General features: G+C 36.2%; 1 protein-coding gene and 1 long non-coding RNA gene across 2 annotated transcripts; both read left to right on the forward strand.

Moving 5' to 3' along the window:
- Window positions 1–8153: 8153 nt before the first annotated feature.
- Window positions 8154–11025, forward strand: LOC135085114 (uncharacterized). The gene is made up of 5 exons (XM_063979874.1): window positions 8154–8481; window positions 8704–8925; window positions 9229–9366; window positions 9617–9833; window positions 10257–11025. The coding sequence occupies exons 1-5, from the start codon at window positions 8224–8226 to the stop codon at window positions 10565–10567; spliced, it is 1146 nt and encodes a 381-aa protein (XP_063835944.1). The 5' UTR covers window positions 8154–8223; the 3' UTR covers window positions 10568–11025.
- A 7075-nt stretch (window positions 11026–18100) lies between these two features.
- Window positions 18101–27893, forward strand: LOC135085243 (uncharacterized). The gene is made up of 3 exons (XR_010260036.1): window positions 18101–18177; window positions 19270–19398; window positions 20956–27893. It is a non-coding gene; the product is annotated as an uncharacterized LOC135085243 (long non-coding RNA).
- The last annotated feature ends 13 nt before the right edge of the window (window positions 27894–27906 follow it).

Here is a 27906-nt window from a genome sequence, read left to right on the forward strand (position 1 = left end):
TGAGACCGCCGCGCGCCGGGCCGCCGACATATTATGTCGGCAACTTTTTGTCGGTTTTGTTGGCGGCTTCATTTATTACAAGTCGGAAAATTTGGTCGGCGGCCATGTCGGCGACTTGAGATGAGAAATTTATTTGGCAGTCAGCATACAAGCACGTCACTACAGTACCTCTAGGATGAACAACTTTCGTCTTCGAATCGTTTACGTATTCGACAAAATTCGATACTCAACTTTCGAAATAAACGATAACGTGACAATTTTGATTGTCAAAATAAATTTCGGGCAACCATTTATCATACTAAGTTCACTTTACGACACGTTCACAAGGGCTCGAGTACGCAAACGATTCGTAGTCGAAAGTTTTTCGTGCTAGAGGTTACAGGTCGAGCGTCGCCGGGCAACTGAGCGCAGGCGTACCCAAGCCGCCAACATGGCGGCAGGTAACACGCGCGGGCGCATGTTGCCGACATAATTATTTTCATACAGGCCGCCGGGTTGTGTCGCCGGGCTTTGCCGGCGGCCCGGCGGGCTCAGTGTGTATTTCGCCTTAAAATATTTTACAAATTTTTTTTTCAGTCGTTGATGTTTTCAGGGCTTAATTAAAATGGCGGGATCTGACTTTTTGTCACATATAGAGTTTTTTCGTTTATTCTGGATTTCCAGGTGCGACTGTATTACTCCGAAGTATTAATCTGTGATTACACTTGATTCTATTTTTAGTCGTGATGATTATCGTTACCAACTTCGCAATGCAGACGGCGAAAAATGGAACCGAAAACAAAAATCATTCTTTGATGAAACTGAGTTGAAATATACACATAATATTTATATAGTTTCTCTTTAAAAGTAATACAACCAGTATTATTAGTGAGACAGAGGAATTTCGGGATCTCACTTCTAAATATAATGGCTAAACAGTTTATTGAATCCTGCGCTAGCGACGCCATCTAACGAATTTGCAAGATGGCCGCTTTGTTTAAGTCAGTCTCAGTTTACCAGATGGGGAATCCCCGCGATAATATTCAGTATTACACGTTCGCCACACTGTCACCAAATAGATAGGCGCTGAAGACAATCTAGGTATAGGTAGTTGTGGCAATGAGGGCTATCGTTTTTATTGCAATAAAATACATAGTACACTAATGCCCGTTTTCACCATCAATCCCTAATTTATAAGTGACCCCTATGGTAACACATCCTAACCTCAGAACAGGCATTTTGTTTTCATAGGGTTCACTTAAAAATTAGGAAATGATGGTGAAAATGGGCATTAGAAACTTAAAACTAGGTGACTTAGGTAACTATGCACACCCGGTTGGGTACAGCAATCTACTTACATAAGTAGGTATATCTTAACTTACATGCTTATTTTAGTTTTTAATAGACTTATATAAAATATTACTATATTTATATAACAAAGTATAACAATATATACATCTACTACTTACTTATAACAAAATTTATTACTTATCTTCCATAAAATCTTTGACACTATAGAAACATTTACTTATTAGGAATGCTTTAAACTTTTGTTTAAACATATGATTCTTATCTATATCTATATTTTTAATATTATCAGGAACTTTATTGAAAATTTGTATGCAACGATATGCTGGGCTATTTCTAAACATTTCAGAGTTAGGGGTTGGAAGGAGAAGTTTAGTCCTGCGGCGGGGGCTACTTAAAAGTTGGCACCCCTGGCGATTGACAGGACCTTACTCGACAGTGGCGCCATCTTGATGAGTGCAAATGCGATAGTCCTCCTACCACTTTAGCGCTCACATGTTGGTGCCACTGTCTTCGCGACTAGCAAGTGACAGGACCTTACTCTACAGTGGCGCTAACTGGTGAGCGCTAAAACGATAGCCCTGATTCACTAAGGCGAGTGAGCTTTACATGTGTCACTCTTAAGGGTTTTATTAAGGGTTGCTAAAGCGAATGAACCCTAAAGACCCAATAAGTCCACCCACAAGGTGGACCGACGACCTCATTAAAGTACCGGGAAGGCGCTGGATGCAGGCCGTCACCAACTGGCCATAGTGGTAATCATTGGAGGAGGCCTATGTTCAGCAGTGGACGTCCTATGGCTAAAATGATTATGATGATGATGAAAGCGAATAAAGGGCTAATAGTCACACAACATTAACTATAATAATAAAGAAATCGCAGTAAGGAACCATAGACTTGGCACGACTTTGCAGCTCCATCGAGACATGGCTAGTTTTTTACAGAATGTTTTTGGTGGGATATACATTAAGTACTTCCTCAAAATTACAGCTCTAGTGCCTGGCACTAGGTGCCAATAGTTTCCACGCAAAACCTCGGACAGACTGACAGCGTCGGACTGGCCATACAGTCGAGGTGGCATTTGCCAGCCAAGCCCCAGCCTGCGCGGGCCCCCCACGGGCCTGGGTTGCGGGGCATGCGGCAAGCGTGGTACAGGGGGCCCGCGCAGCGTGGCCCCTGTGCTACGGTTGCCCGCGTGCATGTCTCGGAAACTATGCGTCGTACAAAAAAATTGTACAGTCTTAATTTGTAGAAATTTGCTTTGTCTACAAATATGTCAATATAACTTTTTGCCCTAAATTAAAGATTAAAGAAGTTATAAGCAAAAAATAAAAAATCCTTTTTGCTTATGTATAACTTCTCTAATTTTTAATTTAGGACAAAAAGTTAGGTATGTAAACATATTTGTAGGCAAAACAATTTGCTACAAATTATGACATAACGATTTTTTTGTAAGACGCATAAAAAAGTGTTTTCACCCCTTTTTTCAAGATGGCGGTTGGGGGACAAGGGTGGCGACCCCAAAAACTTGAGGTTAAGCTTCTATTGACCACATTGACCCACACATGTCCCAAAAATAAAATTGCATCCTCTAATAAATGCAATTCTCGGAAAATTGCTGGAAAATGATGGGAGTTTTATTTTGCTTTTTTTATGTATTAAATTACAGTGGTTTATTCCGCCGTTTATTAAATGAACTAAAGCAAGAAACCCTACAGGAATCTGTCATGATTTCGAAGCACTGGGACTTTTTTGCTGAGGTAAGGTCGCGGAAAAAACGCGTAAAATTCGCAATTTAAGCTGTTTTCTGGATCTAGCTAACACGGCACCAAGCATACGCGGCTGATTCCTGGAAGAAACGTTCTTCACGTCAGATCCGTGGCTATTATTTTTTTTTAATTATAGAAGAAAACTAAAATTATGTGGCAAAAGAGGGCTGAAAAATAAAGCATTTTGTTGATGAGGCACCCTCATAAATATAATAGGAAGTGAAAAAAAAAATGTTTTAATTTGTCTCGCCACGGATCTGATTCTGACTATGCAAACCACGGATCTGCTGAGGTAAGGTCGCGGAAAAAGCGCGTAAAATTCGCAATTTACGCGGTTTTCTGGATCTAGCTAACACGGCATAAGCAAGATTCATATTCACAAAGTGACGAAGAAAACGACGAAGATGTTTTAGACCTAAGTCTAAAAACACATGGCGTCCTTTGCTGCCTGGTCTAAACCAGGCAGCAAAGGACGCCATGTGTTTTTCCGGAAGTGGTTTGGACGTCTGTCAAAGTTGCATACCATGTGCATGTAAACTTTTATCACAGTATAACATGCATATCAGCACATACACCACCTTATATGTTGCATTTGTAATTGTTGTAATTCTCACAATTTCATTCACGCAAGTGACTTGTGAGAGACGATTTTCAGCATTAAAGCGCATATAAAACGAGACTTCGTTCTCTACTGGGGCAAGAACTGTTAGATTCGTTAATTATATTAAATACAGAATCGGATCTAATCAAGGATGACGAAAACAGCAGCTTTTACGATCGAGGCATTAACTGCTTACCTGAAAGTTCTCCTCTTTTAAAAACAATGTTGATTGCCTAGCTTTATACAGTGAGTCACGTTAAAGTGCACATATGAAAAAATAGGTGAAACAAGACCTATTTTTATCGATAAAAAAGAGGTCAAAATATTTTTTTAATTTTTTTTTTAATTTTTTTTCTTCCAATTACTTCTTGTAAAGAAAACGTAAATACTTTTAAACTAAGAGGTATATCCAGATAAAATAAAAACAGTAATAATGCTAAATAACAGGCGATACTAAAACATACATAAAATACTCAAAAAATGGCAACAAATAATAAATAAATGATAAATTTTGAGAAAAATCTGCATTTTAATTCGTGTTTTTTTGGTTATTTGATAAATTTCTCCAAATAATGCCCCCATAACAGGTAGTTTTTATTACTTTGTGTTATTCTTTATTGTATTACCTTTGTAAAACCAAAACTCGCATGTCTCTATCTCTATCACAACGTTTGCAATGATTGTTTGAACTAAGCCTCTCCGGGCGCGCCATTCAATGCTTCGTTATTAACAACGAAATTGAAAGTGGCTCTAGATTTGTAATTTTGATAAAGACAAGTTACATTTCAAATAAAAACAAAAGATTTCGAAGTAAAATAAGCATTTTAGTTAAAATTAAAATTGTCTCTACCTGTAGCGAAGAATAATGTGGTGGCAGGCCTTTGTTCAAACGATCATAGCAAATGTTGTGATAGGGATAGAGTCATGGGATTTTTAGTTTTACAAGAGTAATACGATAGACAATAATACAAAGTAATAAAAACCACCTGTTATAGGGGCATTTTTTGGAAAAAAATATCAAATAACCAAAAAACACGAATTTAAAAGCAGATTTTTTTTCTAAAAGTATAATTTTTTTATTATTTGTTGGCATTTTATGGGTATTTTATGTATTTTTTTAGTATTGCCTGTTATTTAGCATTATTACTGTTTTTATTTTATCAGGTTGTACCTCTTAGTTTAAAAGTTATTACGTTTTCTTTACAAGAAGTAATTGGAAGAAAAAAAATCTATAATTTAAAAAAAAAATCTCAAAAACATTTTTGACCTCGTTTTTGTTGATAAAAATAGGTCTAGTTTCACCTATTTTCATAAGTACATTTTATCGTGACTCACACTGTATTATATTTAGTTTTAAAATTGACCAATGACTCCCACATGTGAAATATAGGCGAAATGTGAAACACTTTGGATGTCTGGATTTGTGTTACTCTTTCACGCAAAAACAACTGAACGGGTTTTGTTGAAACTTTGCAGTATTATTGTTTCTAACCCAGATTAACATATAGGCTATAATTTATGCCGATCTGTGACACTAAAATTCACGCGGGTGAAGCCGCGGGAAAAAGCTAGTTCTGTCATAAAAACATAAAATGTTTCAGGAAGAAAAATGGGCTCCACTGAATAAATAAAGTAATAGTTATATGAAGCATCCTAGAAAGTCTTATGTGAAACCTTAAAAACAGGATATTAAAAAAACATGATATTCACTTAATGGTTCTTTATTGAAGTAAGATTATAGGAGGAATAATTGGAATTTACAATTATTAGGATTGGATATCTGTTCCTAATCTATGTATACCTAATTAATCATAAAACATGACAGCGAGACTAATTTATTTCGAGCTTTTCTTCTTTTCGTTGCTTTGCTGCTTTCTTCTTCATTTTCTGGAGACGTTTATCAGCTGATATTATATTGATGTTAGGGGTAACAACTTTAGATGGGGACGAAGAAGAGGAACTGCTCGATGAAATCTTAACCGGTGTGGTTGATCCGGATATGCGAGTAGGGGACTTGGCCTCAGATGTAACCTTGCTTGGATATCCAGCAGAAAACCCCTGAGACGAAAGACACGATGCACATTGCCAATCAGTGCCCATATCGTTGTCACTTTATTACCGGCTTGTGGCAGTCCTGAAAATAAAATATATTAATTTAACTGTAAACAAACATTGAGCATTGTACTCATTTATGTTACTAATAATTAGTTAGATAAATACTGATGATACAGAGCATGGCAGGCATCACACTCAACTAAGCGGTTGCCAGCCTGAACAGCTATTTGCCTGCACACTGCACAGGTCAAATCTTCTTCTAAAAGGTCGAAGGCCAGCTCGCCATCCATCACAGACCCGTCATCATTCTCTCGCTCAGGGATCTGTATTTGCTGAGGGCTTTGCTGTGGAATGGGAACTGTCTTACTACTAGAAGCTTTATCACTTTTATGCTTCGATCTAGGAGATCCCATCTTCTCATCAGCCAAATATTTCTTCGGCAAAACATTGCCCAAGGTCTTAGAATTGCCGTAAGTCTGCCTAATAATATCATCGAGAGTTAACCTTAACTGCTCGGTTGAATCAGGAGCACTGGAATGCAAATATTTTAGACACAATTTTATAGACGGATCGAAGTCGATAGAAGACATTGTGATATAAAAAACTAGCTGACCCGGCGAACTTTGTTCCGCCTTAATGGCAATAAATAAGCAGACTTTTTTTTTAATTTCGAACGGGATAAAAAGTATCCTATGTCCTTCTCCTGGCTCTAAACTACCTCCCTGACAATTTTCAGCTAAATCGGTTCAGCCGTTCTTGAGTTATAAGTGGTGTAACTAACACGACTTTCTTTTATACAGTGTGAGTCACGTTAAAGTGTACATATGAAAATAGATGAAACTAGACCTATTTTTATCGACAAAAAAGAGGTCAAAATTTTTTTGAGATTTTTTTTAAATTTTTTATAGAATTTTTTTTCTTCCAATTACTTATTGTAAATAAAACGTAATAACTTTTAAACTAAGAGGTATATCCTGATAAAATAAAAACACTAATAATGCTAAATAACAGACAATACTAAAAAAATACATAAAATACTCAGAAAATGCCAACAAATAATAAAAAATGATACTTTTTGAAAAAAATCTGCTTAAAAAGTCGTGTTTTTTTGGTTATTTGATAAATTTCTCCAAAAAATGCCCATATAAAAGGTGGTTTTTATTACTTTGAATTATTATCTATCGTTTTACCTTTGTAAAACCAAAAATCGCATGTCTCTATCCCTATCACAACATTTGCTATGATCGTTTGAACTAAGCCTCTCCGGGCGCGCCATTCAACGCTTCGTTAACAACGAAACTGAAAATGGCTCCAGATTTGTAATTTTGATAAAGACAAGTTAGATTTCAAATAAAAACAAAATATTTCGAAGTAAAATAAGCATTTTAGTTAAAATTAAAATTGTCCCGACCTGTAGCGGAGAATGTTGTGGTAGGCCTTTGTTCAAACTATCATAGCAAATGTTGTGATAGGGATAGAAACATGCGATTTTTGGTTTTACAAAGATAATACGATAGAGAATAATAAAAAGTAATAAAAACCACCTGTTAAAGGGGCATTTTTTGGAGAAATTTATCAAATAACCAAAAAAACACGAATTTAAAAGCTGTTTTTTTTCAAAAAGTATCATTTTTTATTATTTATTGGCATTTTTTGTGTATTTTATGTATTTTTTTAGTATCGCCTGTTATTTAGCATTATTACTGTTTTTATTTTATCAGGATATACCGCTCAGTTTAAAATTTATTACGTTTTCTTTACAATAAGTAATTGGAAGAAAAAAAAATCAATAAAAAATTTAAAATAAATCTCAAAAATTTTTTGACCTCTTTTTTGTCGATAAAAATAGGTCTAGTTTCATCTATTTTCATATGTACACTTTAACGTGACTCACACTGTATACCTACAGGGTGGAATTTTGTAATGCCACCTGGAGGGAAAGTACTCTTAATACTGTAGATAGAAAATTTTACTGAAAGAAAACATTCCTTTATTTTTTAAAAGAAAGAGAATTGCATTCAAATATTTTCGAAAATTTTTCGAATATTACCTACCAAACCATACAATTTCCTGTACATAGGTAATTAAAATAATTTAAGATTTCATGGTTTTCCTTTCATTTAATTTATCAAGTTTGTTAGAGAGATTTTATCCTTATACTTAACCCTAACGATCGATGCAATAAAAATACAGGGTGTAATTTTTACCAGATTTTAGTTGGTTCGAATTCCGGGTCTGGCAAGTAATTTTTTGGAAATCTTTGAATGCAGTTCTATTTCTTTTCAAAAATAAAGGAATGTTTTCTTTGAGAAAAAATGTCTATCTACAATATTAAGAGTACTTTCCCTCCAGGTGGCATTACAAAATTCCACCCTGTATACATATACTTAGATATAGATTAGCGAAAGATAATTTTTCGTAATTTCAGTTCGAGTTTTAGTTTTCGCTTCGCCTCTAATCGATTGTGCCGGCTGTTGAATTAAATTTGTTTATCTTATAATTTTAGCAATCATGTGTAAAGTGATTCTAGGCTTCTTATTATTAAGCATAATAATATGTTTTCATTTTAACCAGTACAATAATCGTGTCGGGCCAGATCCGTGGGATTTGATTCAAGACGAAACATCAACAGACACTCATGATGGAAAGATTCCTCCAGACCTTCGATTACCACCAAAAAGGAAAATACAAACCAATGGAAACATGGCAAACGGAGAGTGGTTTTTCAAGAGAACTCTTGCAATCATTTTGAATGCTGGACAAACAAAGGTATAGCAGTACCTACCTACATTTTACGTATTTCCTTTGTTCGCATTTTGCTTGTATTTTACTGCAAAACCCTTTTTCACAGTTTTCTGTGAAATTATGTTGATTAGACTATCATTTCATCATTATGTGTAGCTTTTGATAGTAGATTTGCTCATGTGAAAATGTTGCTACATGTATAAAAAACCCTGAAAAATCTTCTTAACATTATTTTATAAATTACAGTTAAACGAAGATGGCAGTACCGATATATCCCTGCTGTTAAAATTCGACCAGGATCATTGGCAAACCCTGAAGGACTACACAACATCAAACACTGCACTGACTGAAGATATGTTTCGCCGTGCAGTTGCCTATGTAGAAGAAGCTGTTTACAAACCTTCTCTTGCACAGAAAGTTGCTATAGCATGGAGTGAATATATTCAGTCGTTATTCATAGAATACAAGGTAAAATTAATAACTTTACATTAATTACTGTAGTACAGGTGTGGTCGATCGCGACTATTGGTCCAGTCGATCGTGGCAAGGCAAAAAATACTACATGATTGTGTAGGTACTAAACTATGCTGTTTCATTTAAGATTTCAAGAAGTATGTAAGTGGTAGATCACCCAGGGTTTCGTTAGTAAACAGTAGAACTTATGTCTAATCAAGTTGGCCACCCCTGCTGTAGTAAAACCTAAATTGTGCCATCTCTTTTATTTCTTGTCTTGTGTGGTGTAGTGTGTAATATCTACCTCTATTTTTTCAGACTTATATCACACTATGTTGTGGAGGTTTAGCAGCATTTGGTGTGTTGTTTTGGCTGTGGATGCACATGTCTCATAAACATGTTATCATACTAGTCATTGCTGCATTGTATCTTTATGAAGTAGTCATATCATATAAGGTATTTATATTAGTAAAGATTACTTTGACAAAACAAAAACTTTCTAATCAAAACAACAAAAATAATCAAATCTTTATGAATTTTACAACATTAATCCCAAAAATGCTAAATTCATACATTAAACAATAAATCTCATGTAATAGACAGAGTCTGTTGTAGACCCTGTCTATTACTTGAGATGTTTACATGTCTCATATTATTGTTTGGTTTTTACATGTCTCATAAAAGGCTTTAAATGTTCTTATTTCAGGAAGCAGAGAAACAAGAATTGGACAGATTTCTATCAGCTGGAAATAAATGCAGCTGGCATTTTTGGAATTCATGTGAAGTCCCTCCACCTGATCCTATAATATTCATGAAGCACATGAATCCACTAAAAATTGGCATTAGAATGTTCAGCACATTTCTGTCTGAACCTATGTTGGTGCTGAGTAGTACAGTCAACACAATGATAAATGAAATCACAGGTACAGTTATGATACTTAATTATTTCTGAAGCTATATTTATTTTATTTATCAATAACCCCACACCTACCTACCTACCTAGATACCCACCAAGGAATAAAAAATACATTTATGTACTATTTTTGGCAGGTGCCTCTTGTAGACTTCATTTATATAAAAAAAATTGAGGACTGTGGCGCACATTAGGCGACAGTTGCGGAGACTAGACACCTATCTTACACAAGAATGGGCGTCTTGTCGCCGCGACTGTCGCCCAGTGTGCACCTACTATACTATAGTGTTCTCTCAAGCTGAGAAAACTTATCAAACTGTAAACATAAAGTAGTGACATCATCAATGTTATATTTTGAATATTAAAATTTTCCAAACATACACATTATTTGAGTAGGTATGCATTTGACTGATACCTTCCGTATTTTTTTCAGGTGGACTCTGGTTCCCGCTGGATGTAATATTACACTGTATATTAATTATATCTATAAATATTATGCTGATAGTATTGCTAGTCATGATTATTGTTATAATACTTAACATTCCCTTCAGCCTAAATCTATTTGGCTTGATGAGTATTGAAGTAAGACAACGTCAACATACACAAAGGATTCTGGACGTGTGCTCCCGCGCTCTAGATACTTCGCGAAATGTACCACAAATTGCGACAACCACATCTTTTAGTCCTACCTCCACAATTAAAAGGTCTGCGAGTACTGGTCGCTTACCTAGCTCGTCAGTATAGTTATGATGCCCCCGAATCCACGACAAGGAAATGGACTAAGCCCTTATTTTATGATTGGTGGTGGTGACAGTCGTAAATAATCTAAAGACGTTATTGGCTTGGCGAATATAAGGAACTGAAAATTTTAAAGGACTTGACACCCTAAATACTTACACTACTACCTACCAATAAGAGATAACTATAAGTCTATGTATGTATAACACTTGTTTATTTAGTTTTATAAAGTTGTTAATTTTGATTTTTTTTAAAAAGCTTAAGTAAAGTTTTCCACTTTAAGAAAATATTCTAAAGAATCTAATTCAGATTACGCTATAATGTTCAATAACGTTCGAAATAGACTTAAAATTGTCGCTAATCGTTTAATGCTTAAAGTAAATTAATTAAACTAATTATGTTGTGGTACAAAATAAAAAGCTTTTGATTAATGTAGCAATGTTTTCAGACTTGTAATAAATTAAGTGTATTGTTTTAATTTAATCACAAATGTCGAAATTAGGTAGGTAATATAAAAATCAACTTAGTATCTCATCTATTTTTAAGTGTTTTTGTATAGTATATAATGAAATCTAATCGCATGTATTAACGTTCATAATTGTTTTCCATTGTAGTTGCTGATATAATCGATAGCACATCAAGATTTTACATTTACATACATACTCTCCTATATAACAACTACACGAGATGTTGTGTTTAGACTGATGTACTGTTGAAGTATACAAATGCGTAGAGCTACTTGAAGGATAATAACCACGGGAACCCGATGCCTATAAATCTTGAATCATTCCAAATCAATCTCACTAGATGGCGACCTATGGCGACATAAGTATCGAATTTCTGAAGACGTTTGTAAAAAGTCACTAATGCTCAGTAAACTATAATGAAAAAATGTTTTACACATTAATTTGTTCATTTAAACACAGTGAATGATTCAAATACACAATATTTCTTCAAATAATAAAATTTTATCTTTAGTAAAAACTGAAGTCTTAAACAATCGTTTTTGATGTAGCATTTAGTTACAAATGATGTAATAGATGGCGCTCATCGCTGTTGTTTTTCTTTCGTCACATACAAAAATACTAAAATAGGTTTGGTTTTGCAACAAATTATTATTTTTATTAATTGTCATATTTGTTGTAAAATGCAAAAAAAAAACATAATATACATTCAAATAAAAATGAAATAAACACAAATTAGAATTACAAAAGTTTGGCCATTTGTCTAACATAGTGGCGCCTAAAATCGACAATTATGATTTTTTTTAAAGTTTATTAGCAATTCCCATTATGAGCTTGTGTTACGAGTGGGCTCACCACAATAGTCGAGCGGCGCCGGTGGGATTCGAACCCGCGTTCCTCGGATCTCGAGTCGGCCACTCCACACTTCCACACATAACCCTATTTCTGGTGTAGTCGGTTATAAACTGTATTGCCCATAATAATTTTTAAGGTCCACCTTTTGTTCATTGTAGTGTTTGGTGTATGAGTGAAAGACTATATTGTGAAGCGACTTGAGTTTATTCAGTATTATGAAATACATTACATTCAGTACAACCAATGTAAGACGATGACCAAAGACCAAAGACAATGGAGCATGACGCCATCTTAAGAGATAGTGTTGTGCGTAACACTAGTGATGTGACTATTCTCATAACATCCTCCTTATTAGAAAAAAGTAAAATATTTTAATTTTACAGATTGATACAGTTTTACAGACTTGACTACTATTACAACTTTTATTTATTATTATTAAAGACTTGACAAATAACATAAGACTTGTTTATGTAATACAAAATATGACAATTTGTTGGAATAAAATATAAGTATTATACTCTTTAAATAGACTTAAACAGACACTCTACATTAAAGTTAAACATCAGACATTACTAACATTATATCTTAACTTAACTTTTATTTTATTTATTTATTTAACTTCAATATTAAATTATTAAACTTTTGTACATTAAAGTGATGATGTGCACTGGCGAACTTAATGCCGGGTGGCATTCTCTGCCAGTCAACCACTTTCACCCTAGTACATTTGCGTTTCGCCTGACTCGTTTGGCGGGGTCAATACTGTGCCTTGATATTTCAACAACACAACTAGGGTGGCCATGTCCAAGGTAAAAGTCGGACTTACCTTTTTATCATCGCTGTCTGTCCCTATGTATGCTTAGATCTTTAAAACTACCTACGCAATGGATTTTGATGCGGTTTTATTCAATAGATAGAGTGATTCATGAGGTAGATTTATACAGGGTGTCCCAGAATGGGTGCATCAAACTCCTAGGGGAGGTTGGTCTACACTAATGTACTATCCCTAAAAAATATGAAAAAAAAAATTAAGCGCATAAGGAAACAAAAAAAAATTTGAAAAAGTGAAAATAAATCAGCTTTTTTGCCTAAGGCTATAATTGCTGCGTTTGGAGTTTATTTGTACTTTTTTCTTATTAATTGTACGTGATCGCTTCGTTTATAAATATTATGTAAACAAACTTTTGAAAATAATGACTAGATTTCGAGTTTAGAGCACTTTATTTAAAAAAAAAATCCGAACACAAAAATTATTTTCATATTTTTTAGGGATAGTAGGTACCTTAGTAGAGCTACGTCCCCTAGCAGTTTGATTCACCCATTCTGGGACACCCTGTATGTACATGTGTACCTACTTAGCACCCGTGCGAAGCCGGGGCGGGTCGCTAGTGGCTTTATAAAAGTGTGTCCGTGCATGTAGTGATCAAACTTTAAAGGCGTGATCTATGGACAATTTTATCGATAAAAATACTTCAAATCTGGGGTTTGACCCATTTCTCACAAAATTACAAGGATTTAGGTTTTAATTTTTAGTATTCACCTCTTCCTTCAAAAACAAGTGATAGCGTGGGCATCTTAACACTATTAAGCAAATATTTTATATCATGCGACAGCTAATAAAATTATCTATTGGTAGAAGTAGATATTTTAAGATACATTTTGAACAGTTGGCGGCGGCGCGCTTGCTATGTAGTTTTTTTAAGATCAAATTGATAAAACAAAATATGGATTGTTTTTGTCTGAAAATCAATAATTTTTATTTTATTTTTTTATTTATTTATGTCCGACTAAAGCCGGACACCTGGCTACCCTACCACAGATAACAGCTAGCCTAAACAAAAACGCATCACGTATTTAATGTAAACAAGACTCATTGAATTGCTCAACAACAAAAAAAACATTGGAAAAATTCGTGACTTACCTTGTCTATAGTTACTTAGAGAATTAAACTAAACTAGTGAGGACATGAGTTATGTATTATGTGGGACTAAGGGTTGCCAGGTCCAAAAACACAAAAGCCGGACTCTGTGCTTCATTTGGCCGGACATTTTACCCTAAAAGCCGGACATGTGTGACGGGGGGGGGCAATCCTGATACGTGCGCTTCATATTATTCTGTGGCTCGACTTTTGCCTGGCGCGACAGCCAATAAAAAGCCTAACAAAAGCCGGACAGGCCGGACAAGACCGTAAACAGCCTAACATGTCCGGCTAAAGACACCTGGCAACCCTATGTGGGACTCTACCTACACACTAAAACCCGACGGTGTCCACCAGAGCCCAAAGAACGGAACCGCGAGACCTAAGTAGTTGGACATTCGTCCGCAGCTCCTCCTCAGGTTAGAGGCTCGTACGAGCGAGCCCCTCCGACTTCGAGGGAACCCCCAATCCCCTCCTCCAGTTGTTTTTACGTCCACCCACAAAATGGACCGACGACCTCATAAAGGTAGGAAGGCGCTGGATGCAGGCCGCCACCAACCGGCCATTGTGGAAATCATTGGGGGAGGTCTATGTTCAGCAGTGGACGTCCTATGGCTGAAATGATGAACGGAGCCCAAAGAACGGAACCGCGAGACCTAAGTAGTTGGACATTCGTCCGCAGCTCCTCCTCAGGCTAGAAGCTCGTACGAGCGAGACCCTCCGACTTCGAGGGAACCCCCAATCCTCTCCTCCAGTTGTTTTTACTCGTGCCCCTGGTACAAAGGACCCTCGTAGCGGGTTTAGGTGTGCTCCATGCCGCTGCTCAGTCAGCTCTGCTGATCAGAGAAGTACCGAGAGCGGCCCTCCAAAGAATGGGCCCGGACAAACGTCCCGCCAGCCCCCACCTGTGGAGGTTTTTAAAGATGTCCCCTGCATCGTGGCCTGGGCAAATGCCTCGACGGCCCCCGGCCCCGGGTTTCCCGACAAGCCCGCCGAGTTGACGAGACCTGCTGCGCAGGTGAGAGGTTAGCCGCCCGCGTGAACAGACCACGCGGACGTTGCCCAGGGTGCACCACGAGGAGGTCCCTCACCATCGTACCCCATGGAGGACCGTCTAGCTTAACTCGGCCAGTGCATAACATGTCCCCTACCTTGTTGAACTCTGGTTTAAATTGTCATTTAGTATGGAAATGTCATTTTAATCCAGTGTTCATCCCGGGTTTCACTTTTATTAGTAAGGGTAAGTATGGATAGTATTACCGTGGTAAGGGGGTGTGGGTTTACTTCATTGCCTTTAGGTATGGGAGCAACGCGGAATGGGTGATATTTACATATTTATAATATTACTAGCTCTCCGCCCGTGGCTTAGCCCGCGTGGAATTTTGTCTGTCACAGAAAAGCTTTATCGCGCGCGTCCCTGTTTCAAAAACCGGGATAAAAACTATCCTATGTCCTTTAACGGGATCTCTATGCCAAACAACAAAATCGGTTCAGTGGTTTAGGCGTGAAAGCGAGACAGACAGAGTTACTTTCGCATTTATAATAATATAGTTTAGAAGTACAGATCACGTGACAGAGCATTATAAATCTGAAGTCTCGATGTCATTAGACGTTCAAAAACACCCTTTCTAGTCGCTCCCATACCTCAGTCAACGACAGAGTTAAGCGCTAACCTTTAGTTTGTATGCCCCGCATTTATTAATAGTTGTTTTTGCATGGAAATAAACGCTCGATGCACCTCAAGCTTGAATAACAAGATAAGTAATGAGTCACATCAAAATGTGGCTAAAATTGGGCACTGAGCAAACATTGTCTAGTCCATTTTCATACGTTAGTTAAAAAGAGATAGACAGCTGTTTGTCATTAATGTGGCGATTTATATACATATACAAAGTTTTTTAGGGTTCCGTAGTCCTGACAAGGAACCCTTATAATTTCATCATGCCCGTCCGGTGCGGTCTTCTTCGATCGGCATCAAAATGTTAAAACCGTCAAAAAAATACTATTGTATTAGACTTGCCTTATAAAAAATCCTTAGAAGAAAACATCAAAGAACTATATCGCGCGCGTTCCTCTTTAAAAAACTGGGATAAAAACTATCCTATGTCCTTTCCCGGGACTCAAACTATCTCTATGCCAAATTTCATCAAAATCGGTTCAGTGGTTTAGGCGTGAAAGCAAGACAGACTGACAGACAGACAGACGGACAGACAGACAGACGGACAGACAGACAGAGTTACTTTCGCATTTATAATATTTATACAGTGTTAGTCACGATAAAGTGCACAAATGAAATTAGGTGAAACTAGACCTATTTTTATCGACAAAAAAGATGTCAATGTTTTTTTTTTTTTATACAGTGTGAGTCACGTTAAAGTGTACATATCAAAATAGATGAAACTAGACCTATTTTTATCGACAAAAAAGTGGTCAAAATTTTTTTGAGATTTTTTTTTATTTTTATATAGAATTTTTTTTCTTTCAAGTACTTATTGTAAAGAAAACGTAATAACTTTTAAACTAAGAGGTATATCCTGATAAAATAAAAACAGTAATAATGCTAAATAACAGACGATACTAAAAAAATACATAAAATACTCAGAAAATGCCAACAAATAATAAAAAATGATACTTTTTGAAAAAAATCTGCTTAAAAATTCGTGTTTTTTTGGTTATTTGATAAATTTCTCCAAAAAATGCTCCTATAAAAGGTGGTTTTTATTACTTTGAATTATTCTCTAACGTATTACCTTTGTAAAACCAAAAATCGCATGTCTCTATCCCTATCACAACATTTGCTATGATCGTTTGAACTAAGCCTCTCCGGGCGCGCCATTCAACGCTTCGCTAACAACGAAACTGAAAATGGCTCTAGATTTGTAATTTTGATAAAGACAAGTTAGATTTCAAGTAAAAACAAAAGATTTCGAAGTAAAATAAGCATTTTAGTTAAAATTAAAATTGTCCCTACCTGTAGAGGAGAATAATGTTGTGGTAGGCCTTTGTTCAAACTATCATAGCAAATGTTGTGATAGGGATAGAGACATGCAATTTTTGGTTTTACAAAGGTAATACGATAGAGAATAATACAAAACAATAAAAACCACCTGTTATAGGGGCATATTTTGGAGAAATTTATAAAATAACCAAAAAAACACGAATTTTTAAGCAGTTTTTTTTTTTCAAAAAGTATCATTTTTTATTATTTGTTGGCATTTTTTGTGTATTTTATGTATTTTTTTAGTATTGCCTGTTATTTAGCATTATCACTGTTTTATTCTATCAGGATATACCGCTTAGTTTAAAAGTTATTACGTTTTCTTTACAATACGTAATTGGAAGAAAAAAAATTCTATAAAAAATTAAAAAAAAATCTCAAAAATTTTTTGACCTCTTTTTTATCGATAAAAATAGGTCTAGTTTCATCTATTTTCATATGTACACTTTTACGTGACTCACACTGTATATAGAATTTTTTTCTTCCAAATATTTATTGTAAAGAAAACGTAATAACTTTTAAACTAAGAGGTATATCCTGATAAAATAGAAACAGTAATAATGCTAAATAACAGACAATACTAAAAAAATACTCAGAAAATGCCAACAAATAATAAAAAAATATACTTTTTGAAAAAAATCTGCTGTGTTTTGTGTTTTTTTGGTTATTTGATAAATTTTTCCAAAAAATGCCCCTATAACAGGTGGTTTTTATTACTTTGTATTATTCTCTATCGTATTACCTTTGTAAAGCCAAAAATCGCATGTCTCTATCCCTATCACAACATTTGCTATGATCGTTTGAACAAATGCTTGCCACAACATTATTATCCGCTACAGGTAGAGACAATTTTAATTTTAACTAAATGCTAATGCTTATTTTACTTCGAAATCTTTTGTTTTTATTTGAAATTTAACTTATCTTTATCAAAATTACAAATCTAGAGCCACTTTCAGTTTCGTTGTTAACGAAGCGATGAATGGCGCGCCCGGAGAGGCTTAGTTCAAACGATCATTGCAAACGTTGTGATAGGGATAGAGACATGCGATTTTTGGTTTTACGAAGGTAATACAATAGAGAATGATACAAAGTAAATCACAAAATTTTTTGACCTCTTTTTTGTCGATAAAAATAGGTCTAGTTTCACCTAATTTCATATGTGCACTTTATCGTGATTCACACTGTATGTACTATAGAGTATAGATATTGTCGTAACTATGGGTAACTACGGAACCTTTCGCGTACCACGATACGCACTTGACCGTTTTTTTATATATATACGGCACAATCACTTGTCTTGTACATGCACTACTCAGTTGATACTTCACCTCAGAAACATAAAGTGTAATTGTTTTTTAGAATTTAAAATGTCTTCATTTAGGTAGGTAACTATAATGATAAGAATTGATTTATTTTTAAAATGTGTGGTTATTACGAAAAAACTTGTGATTATGGTGTGAACTATGGATGTTATGGATATGTAGTTTCGGTTATGGATACGGTTACGGATATAGGATTAATACCGGTTTCGGTTACGGTTACACATATTTTTTTATTTCTGATATCCGAAAGTTTCGGTTACGGTTACGGATATCTGTGCTTTAGAATGCAATTTGCAATAGTTGTCCAACACGGTGAATAAATCATGGCCGCACTCTTTACATCGAATAAAAATTTAAAATAAATGATACTAGCTAGATGCCAAAAGGTAAAGGGCTGTTATTTATGCCTTTACTTAAAATGCTATACAAAAAACAATTTAAACTGCCTACATCCGAAACTATTGAATTGGTTACGGTTACGGTTTCGGATATTCGAAAGTTTCGGTTACGGTTACGGATATCCATAACATCCCTGGTGTGAACTAGCTTTTGCCCACGGCTTCGTCTGCGTGAAATTGTGGTTCTAATAGACAAAGTGCACATTATAATCGCATACCAATCGAGAAATGGTCAATGGCCTTTTTTGTATGAAGTTATGATGGGTATTTATAATTCTGTAAAGTTTCATCAAAATCCGTTCAGTAGTTTTTGCGTGAAAGAGTAACAAACAGTCATCCATACAAACTTTCACAATATAATTATAATATATAATGGCCGGCCGAATTATTTTTAACGCGGTTTTATTATAAACTATGTAATGGATATCTAAGAATCTGAATTACACGCACTTCTAATTCTTGTATCATCATGAAACTAGGCAATTTTATGTAGATTAGATGACAATACAGTATTATGGTACCATCGAGCTGGTCTGATGATGGGACTGGAAGGTGGCCATAGGAACTCCTAAACGAAACGGTGGAATCGCATCGAGTTTGGGTTTATTGGATTTATCTTTTCGAGCACTTTAGTGCTGGATGATGTCAGGGTCCTGATGATCGAGTCTGCTGGACTTTAAGTGCAGCAATTAAAAGCGTGTTTTTTAGTTTTTTTTAACTATTCATTTTTCAATTATTATTTATTTGTTCTAGTACTGCCGTAAACAGCTTGGGTCAGAGTGGGCCACCTTGTCTGACCCCCCTCTCTATCAGGAAAGCATCTCCCGTTTCCAGCATCCCACGAGCGGCTCTTTGGCCGTATATATTTTTGATTGTGTTTACGTAAGTATTTCGGATCCGTTGCTCTTTTTATTTTTCTTATATTTTATACGAATTCGTGTTTGAAGCTATCAAAAGTCATATCCATCGTCAAATCAAATCAAAATCAAAAATGTTTTATTCGTTAACAAACCAACTTTTACAAAAATTGTGGTGACATACCTAGTAAGTAAAAGTATACCTGTATCAGGTAGTCACCGCCCATTCAGACAGTGCTAGTTTTGGGTAAGTTTCGTACTACCAAGCTATGGACACCATTTTTACTAAGTTAATTTGGGCCCCTAGGTCCTATGTTCAGCATTGGTACGGCTGAAATAATGATGATTATTATTATTAAAAGCTAAAAAAGACCACCAACTTTTAGTTGGCCGATAGTTATTTTATGAAATAGCGGCCGATACCAAATCGGTGTGATGTGCGCACTTTCATACCCAACTATCGAATCTAAGAGTAGGCGCACACCGTTGATTTTTCGTCAGCCGATAGTTTAGTCGGGCAGTTGATCAGTATGGGCATGTATGGGATTGCGCACACTACGCCGATTCTGTTTGGCCGATTCTTCATACAATTTGAAATCGGGCACAACTATCGGCCAACTAAAAATCAACGGTGTGCGCCTACTCTAAAAGTCGGTGGCTTGCGCCTAGGCTTATTGCACACAAAAAAGAATTGCCGTACAAAGGGCGAACTTAATGCCTTAATGCTTTCTCTCCCAGTTGACCATTGGGCCAAACAGAAAATTTGATGTGGCGGTGCATGATGATGATGATGAACCCCTGGGCATTATCTACATCTAGACTTACTTGACTTAAGGTCATATATGTCCCCTAGATGGGGCAGAGGGCGTCCACAACAGTCCTCCATCTTGTTCGGTCTTGAGCTTCTCGCTTGATCTCACTCCAGGTCTTGCCGATCTTCTTCGCCTCGTCTGCTACAGTGCGCCGCCAAGTTTGCCTGGGGCGACCACGTTTGCGTTTTCCTTGGGGGTTCCAATCCAGAGCCTGCTTAGGGATTTGATCGGAGTCCCTTCGGAGAGTGTGGTCAATCCAGTTCCACTTGCGGCGCTTGATCTGCTGGTCGATCGGAATTTCGTGGCAGCGTTCCAATAGCTTGACTTTGGAGATTTTCTCGGGCCAGTATATGCCGAGAATTCGGCGAAGGCAGCGGTTGATGAAGACCTGCAGCTGGTGCGAAATACATCTAGGTTCTAGGGTAATTTTTCAGGGGGCCCTAGGGGCAGCTGCCCCTTGCCATAGCTAATGAGATGTTACTTTTTTGTGAATTTATCTTCGAAGCCCAACATCCTGGGGTGTTACGAGTAAAGTAACTTTCTTTCATCATCATTTCAGCCATAGGGCGTCCACTGCTGAACGTAGGCCTCTCCACAATGACCGGTTGGTGGCGATGCATCCAGCGCCTTCCTACCTTTACGAGGTCGTCGGTCCATCTTGTGGGTGGTACGTGGCCTCCACCCCAGATCCTAGCTGCCCCACTTTATTATTACTAAATGAATACATGTAAAAATAATTAAATAACATTGAACATTTTCAATTATTGCAGATCATGCCGCCTAATCGAAGGCGCTGGGTCTGGTACACACATTGGAGCAAACAATGTCATAAGCCCGGAGACTCAAATAGGGAACAATTGTAATATCGGTAACGACAACGTGATTAACACAAACACAGTTATCGGCAATGATTGTACCATTGGGAACAACGTGGTTATAACAAATTCGCATATTGAGGACGGTTCTTACATTGGTAACAACGATGTCATCAAAGATTCGCGTATTAGAAACGGCTGTCGTATTGGCAACAACGATGAGATTAATAGTTCAGACATTGGAATTCGTTGTAAAATTGAAAATAACTCGATAATCACAAGGTCTACTATTGGCAACGATGGCACGATTGGGAATAACGTGAATATTGCTGATAGTCGCATTAAAAATAATGTTGTTGCTAGGGCCAACAGCGAGGTTGTTAACTCAGATATTGGTGATAATGTTTACATTCCTGAAAATACCAAAATTGTGAATAGACATGATGGTTAAAACACCCAAGACAACAAAGCATTGACTTATTACACCTCGACATCAAATAAATCGCACCTCCCGCGACAAGCATTTTCAAACGTAGGTATGCATCCCCACTTCCCATCCATATTAGCACCATTTAAAAGCCTAGTTTTAACCTTCATTTCATTAAAGGAAAGGTTTCTATCCCAAAAATTTATCTTTAGAGGGATCCAGAGTCACTTCTTCAAAAAATAGACCCAGGTACTTAGTTAACGTAAATGCGCCTATTACCGCCAGTTTAAGCTGACTTCGGATAAACGTTAGAAAATTAGATATAAGACGTGGTGATAGAAAAGACACTTTAAGTTATTTATAACAATGATGAATTAATCTTTGAATTTAAGTAGTAACAATGAGTATACAATCACACAATAATTAATAAATAGCAATTTAATCTGAAAAAGCAGTTGCTTCTATTACCGACCTATAGACGAGGTGTGTTTCTATTAACGTTTTTTTCTGTTTCTATTACCGACCGCTAAGAATATTGCTCTTCAATTGGGTATATTCCAAGAGGCACGGGTTCGATTTCCGCTCAGAGGCTCGGGAACCACTTGATTTTTTCAAGTTAAATTTGTTTTGCTTTTAGTTTTAGTTAAAGGATGATGGGCACTTTTCTATGGAATCTGGGCGTAAAACCAACAGAAATGTAACTACTATTATTTGTTAGGACTTAGTATCAGAAACATATTTTCATATAAATAACTACCTAAAACTTCCGGGTTTGCCTGGAAATTGACATAATGTATAATAGTCATAGGTGTTTTATTGCGCAAACAAAAAATATAATCAATTAATATACCTACATTGATACATTAAGTTATTTATCAATTATTATGTCCAACAGTTAAGAAGTGGGGTCAACAAATTGTATAAAATAAGTCCATGTTCTACATTACGTGCGTAGGACCACACCTACTCGTAGGTACCATTTAGAGAAATGAAATGAACACAGTCATGTTTCAATGGGATTTCTACCAGTTAAGCTTTAGTGTTGTCGCATAATCGATCACGAATCGATTATTAATCGATATTGCCAAATAACGATTTATCGATTAACAATTCGATTAATCGATTTTATTGATTACCATCAATACTATCATTTGATTATTAATTCAATTCCTTATTTTTAGCAATATAATCGATTATTTTAATCGAATAATCGATTATGATTTAGTAAGAGTAATTATAATACTTACTAAATCGATAGAATCAATAGTAAGATATGATACAATACTCTCAATATGATCGATAAAAGCAATCTAATTGACCTAATACTATTTTTATTACTCTAATGTGATGTGAAATACTATAGAAACTTTGCATATTCAACTACCTCTATCTCCGTATCCCCGCGTATTTCAGGATTGATGTCATACTATGAAATGAAGTACTAGTATTAAGCTTTAATTTAGTATACTTTTTGTTTCTGTTGGTTTAACGCCCAATATGCCCATCATCCTTTGTTTTTTTTTTCAAGTTCATTTTTTTTTTATTATTAAAAGAGAAAAGGCACGCTTCTCGAAAATAAATAAATAATCAAGCAGAAATAGTAGAATTATAAATTCCTCTATTATACTTTATTACGCGATACCTGTGGGTCTAGACAAAGTGCAATTATAATCGCAAACCAGTCGAAAAGTGGTCGAAAAGCCCCTTTTTTGTATGGAATTTGACGGATTCGATTTTCGATTCGATCAAAAAGTGCGTTTTGTCTAGGGGGGCTGGTGTTCTAGTGAGTAGTGGGGGTCATTATTAAATTGTATTTGAGTTTTAATAAAATTTAATATTCATTTAATTTTTTATTTTTAATTTGACCATTATTTTTAATTAGTTTTTTATTGAATTTAATTGTGTGTAATTGTGTATTTTAATTTAAACTATGAACAAAATTAAATGGACACTGTATAATTATTTTAAATTATTTTTTTATTATTCAAAAGATCTTAAAAAGTTACCTAATAGTTGTGATAACGCATGATTGGTTTGGTGGCATGTCATAAATGTTAGTTATATACAAAATACAGGCTTATAAGTCTTCGCAGGTGGCGTTATAGTTATGAGGCGGTAATAGAATTAAGTATGAATATCACTTTATTCTATTAGCGACCGTAAAAAAAAACAGTAGCTAGCTAAAATATCTACTTTAATGAAGACGTGATCAGTGAAGTATCATTTTTATTAGGTTTTATTTTATATCAAATAGGAACTAATTAGAATTTAACAGGTTTTTTATAAAATCTATTGTCATACATTATTACAGATCGACGGTCCCTACGTATACTTCAGTATCTACCAGTTCCGTGATTTGCCGTTTTTGTTTGCAAAACCTTCAGAGCACCCAAAAGTTTCGGCTCAGTTAAAAAAACATACAGTTTTTAATCAAATTTAACCTTAAAACGTCAAAAAACAAATCCCGCAACTACAAAATTAGAACGATTTCCGCAGTAAAATTGCATTAGTGGGAGTTAAGAAATTTTACGTTGGACCACACGCCTTACTCCGCGCGCCCAGCCCCGCAACTGCCACTTTCATTCGCGCAGATCGAGTAAATTGATACGTAATTTATGAAGGAAATAGGTATTATTATGGTTTCTGACTTAATATATTTCACTCAACATTATACCAACGGCAAATTAATCAGTTAACTGTAGGCATAAGGTAGTTGCGTTGTTTTACTAGGGAAAATTAAAGTTACTATTATAAGTAGGTGGCACTTACTTATTTTTACGTCGGAAAATTCAAGCATCTTCTAGCCGTAACTGCCACTATAAATGTTTTACTTTGGAAAAGTTTGTTTTATGTCTATAAGTTAGTGCCAGTAACGGTGTTTTACGCTGAGAAATTGTATTTTAGCAATATCTGGTGGACATAAAAGTGAAGACAAAACAATATAAAATATGATATAGAACACGACTGAAGTATCCAGGGTCATTTATTAGACTCAACGCAATCAAGTTCTTCTCCTATACTACTTTATAATACAAGATACAAGTAAAAAATCGTAAAATTTATTTTATTTATTTATTAAGCATATTAAGACATTCAGAAATAAAGATAAGCAGGTAACACTTACAAACAAAAGTTTAAAGTAACTGCATTTAGAATCTACTATTACATGATAATGCTTACATGATATTGCAAACATATACCCGTCAGAAGGATGAGGTATACCCACTAAAAATACCCTGGTGCCCCTTCACTCGCTATAAATGCTAACTTTGAGATTCCGGACAAAGATCTCCCACCTACACGGCGACAGTTGGGACGAGAGCAATTGGAAGCACACAGCTTTCCCGTACACACACTCACCGTCAGCAGACGGTGGTGGTGGCTTATGTATGCAATGCCTCCCGTGCGGCCTCACGACACCGTTACGCTGGCCATTACCGAGGAAGGAAGATAGGAGGCAATCATACTGTCACTTTCCCTGGAGCGAATTCAAATGCACCCGCACTTGGTTCGTAGTCGCGCTATCGTACCGCAGCTTCTTGCGGCACCTTGTCTTCTCAGATAGAGGTGATTCATTACCACCCAGGTTTTGTTACCGTCCACATAGCTTTGACTATGCTATCCCGCAAGAATATGGTGTGTCGTATGCTCCTAGCTACTGCAATACAGGTAGGGCTCGAAGGATCCGTGCTCAGTCATGGTGCGATCGCTAGAGCAACCTTAAACTTCAGCACGAGTGCGAATAAGGTTCGGCGACCCAACTTAGCCACGGCCCACGCCGAGGTGGTTTATCAACTATTAAAATACAGCACAGTCTAGCGAGTCTCACGTCAAACGTCCTCTCTGTCCTCCTATGGTGGAGCTTTCACCTCGTTCTTCACGCTGCGTTAAAGTTGACGATGTAGCCCTGTAGACTTTCTGGGCCTGTTAAGGTCTTAGAAGATGGGCAGCGTTACCCTTCCCTCTATAAGGGTGATGCCTTAGATGGGACAGAATCATGCTTTTGAGGGTGCCAGTATAGAGGCCTTTCTCCATAGCCTTCCGACATAGAGTTTTCGGACCTCCAAATTAGGGAAGCAGCCACGAAAAAACAAGCTGTCTTCCATTCGCACGGCGACGGATTGGAAAAAGTTCGAGCTTACAGTACAGTTCAGGTCACCGTATTTGCGCTCACTACTTGGAGCCACTGGTGATTAACAGGATAACTCTTAGATATTTGATCTGGGCCTTAGTTTTGACAGTGGTGTGGGCGTCAGGTGAAGGTGTCAGGGATGCCTTTAAATATATGTGGTCCCTGGCCTAGGGCGACCATAATGCCGTCTGTGGTGCCCAGGCAAGCCGCCTCGCTGTGAAAGTTATTTATTTATTTATGAGGATATTCTTGTAATGATGAAACTATCTGCATGGCAGATGATACCTTGAAAAACCCATGTCCTTGAAAAGGATTCCATTTAGTACCCAGTCGTATTCAATGTTCCACAAGATCGAACTCAAAAAAGAGTCATGTGGATCTTCGGACTCGATGCCATGCTGTCAAACCTGGCCGGCACTATTGACAAAGAAAATTTACCGGTTCTACAGGTATTCTTCAGTCAAAAGACCCCTTAGATAAGGAAGAATCTTAAGGTATTGAGTGCCTCTAATATGCAACTATCTGGGAAACGAGGCGGGACGCTGTTATGCCTCGTCGAGCAGGACTATGGGCCTAGAGTGAGAGTTACGGTCAGTAGTAGCTGAACTTTGTTCCCATGTACAATTACTTATGTGGCAGTTAATAATTTAATCAACTATATTACTCCGACGTAAAAGTTAGTAAGTACCACTTACGTCATTTGTAATTAGAAACTTTCCGTTGTATAAGTGAGTAAATGACAAATAATACACTTATTGTGATTATTTTTTGATAATTCTTCATGTTTTATAAAATATACCTCATATAAAACTATTATACCAAATTTCATCAATGTATGATAAATAGAACGCGAGCTACACATGTTTAAACCTTCAAACCGCTCTCCTGTAAAATTGGCCGTTTTCAGATACGTTTTTATACGTAGGGACCGTCGAGATATTCTTTCATGTTCATTGCAGTTTTATGCCAAACCTGTGGCAATTAACGTATGGCGTTAATTGATTTAATTATGTGAAATATTCTTATGAAACGATCAAGATAACAAAATGGAGGTTAAATGCGTAATTAAAGATATACCTAAATACCAAAATAAAAAACATTATCAAAATTCTAACAACGCCATGGGTCGTTATTAGGAACCAAATTATTTAAAGTGTTTCTATTACCGCCCTTATTTAAAATTGTATTTAATCCATAAAAATACAGCGAGAGGGCTATATTGAGGGTTTATTAAGGAAAGTAAAGTACGAATTAATATTGTTATGCAAAAACATGTTGGTATACTCATTTTAAATGTGTTAAAATCGCTAATTAATAACAAGGTGCACCTTAAGTAGCTGGGAGCGCGTCAGTATGAAAAGTGCGTCCGTTGCGGGCGCGTCCCATTTAATGTCAAATAACTCCGTTTACGAATTATTTACGAACACAAACTTTAATCGTTTTGATAGTCAATAAACATATCTAGATATTTTTTAGGTAACGTGTTTTCTGGAACCTGTTATTATGTCTTTTATGAAAGAAAGAAAAATAGGGCGGTAATAGAATACAAATTTTGGGGGGTCGTTAATAGGCGCACTTACGTTACGCTAGAGCCAACTTTTATGGCTATAAAACTGTTGAGATTAATCGCTATCTATCTGTTATAGAGGACACGTGAGATCATTATTTGGTTTTATAACCATAAAAATTGGTCTAATTGATCCCATAGGTGGGCCCAAAGTGAGGTATTTTTTCATGTCACATTTATGGTATATGTAAATCATTTATTAAGAAATTAAATATGTTTTTCTTTAAGGATATTTATTGGGCTTTCAAATAACACCAATATTGTTGAGGCGCACCATGATTGTGTCAGAAGAAAATCGTTAAAGTTCGCGTCACGGATGGTGCGGTTTATTTGATGTTGAGTATAGTTCTTGCAACTCACGAAGGCGAGTGAGCTTTACTTGTGTGTGTACGTGTACATGCCCACAACGATAGTGTAATCTCTAAAGCCTGAGCCCCGATTACGGTCATTTTTAACGTCTACAATCCAGACACGCTTCTCGATTCTGCGATACGATTGGTCGTTCAACAGCGTACGTCAGCTGTTTTGACCAATTGTATCGCAGAATCGAGAAGCGTGTCTGGATTGTAGACGTTAAAAGTTACCGTAATCGGGGCTCTGGTCTTTTTTTTTGTACCTAAGTAATGCATGTTTATTGAATCTGTAAAAGAATCATAAGGTCACATTCTGGTAAATATCTATATTTAACCTTTATTCACCGCCACGGTCTTCTAAGACAAACGACAATATTATAATCACAACATTTTTTAATAAAAATATTTATACAATGCTCTGTTTTAT

The sequence above is a fragment of the Ostrinia nubilalis genome, chromosome 28 (assembly GCF_963855985.1).
Source record: "Ostrinia nubilalis chromosome 28, ilOstNubi1.1, whole genome shotgun sequence".
Taxonomy (NCBI): domain Eukaryota; kingdom Metazoa; phylum Arthropoda; class Insecta; order Lepidoptera; family Crambidae; genus Ostrinia; species Ostrinia nubilalis.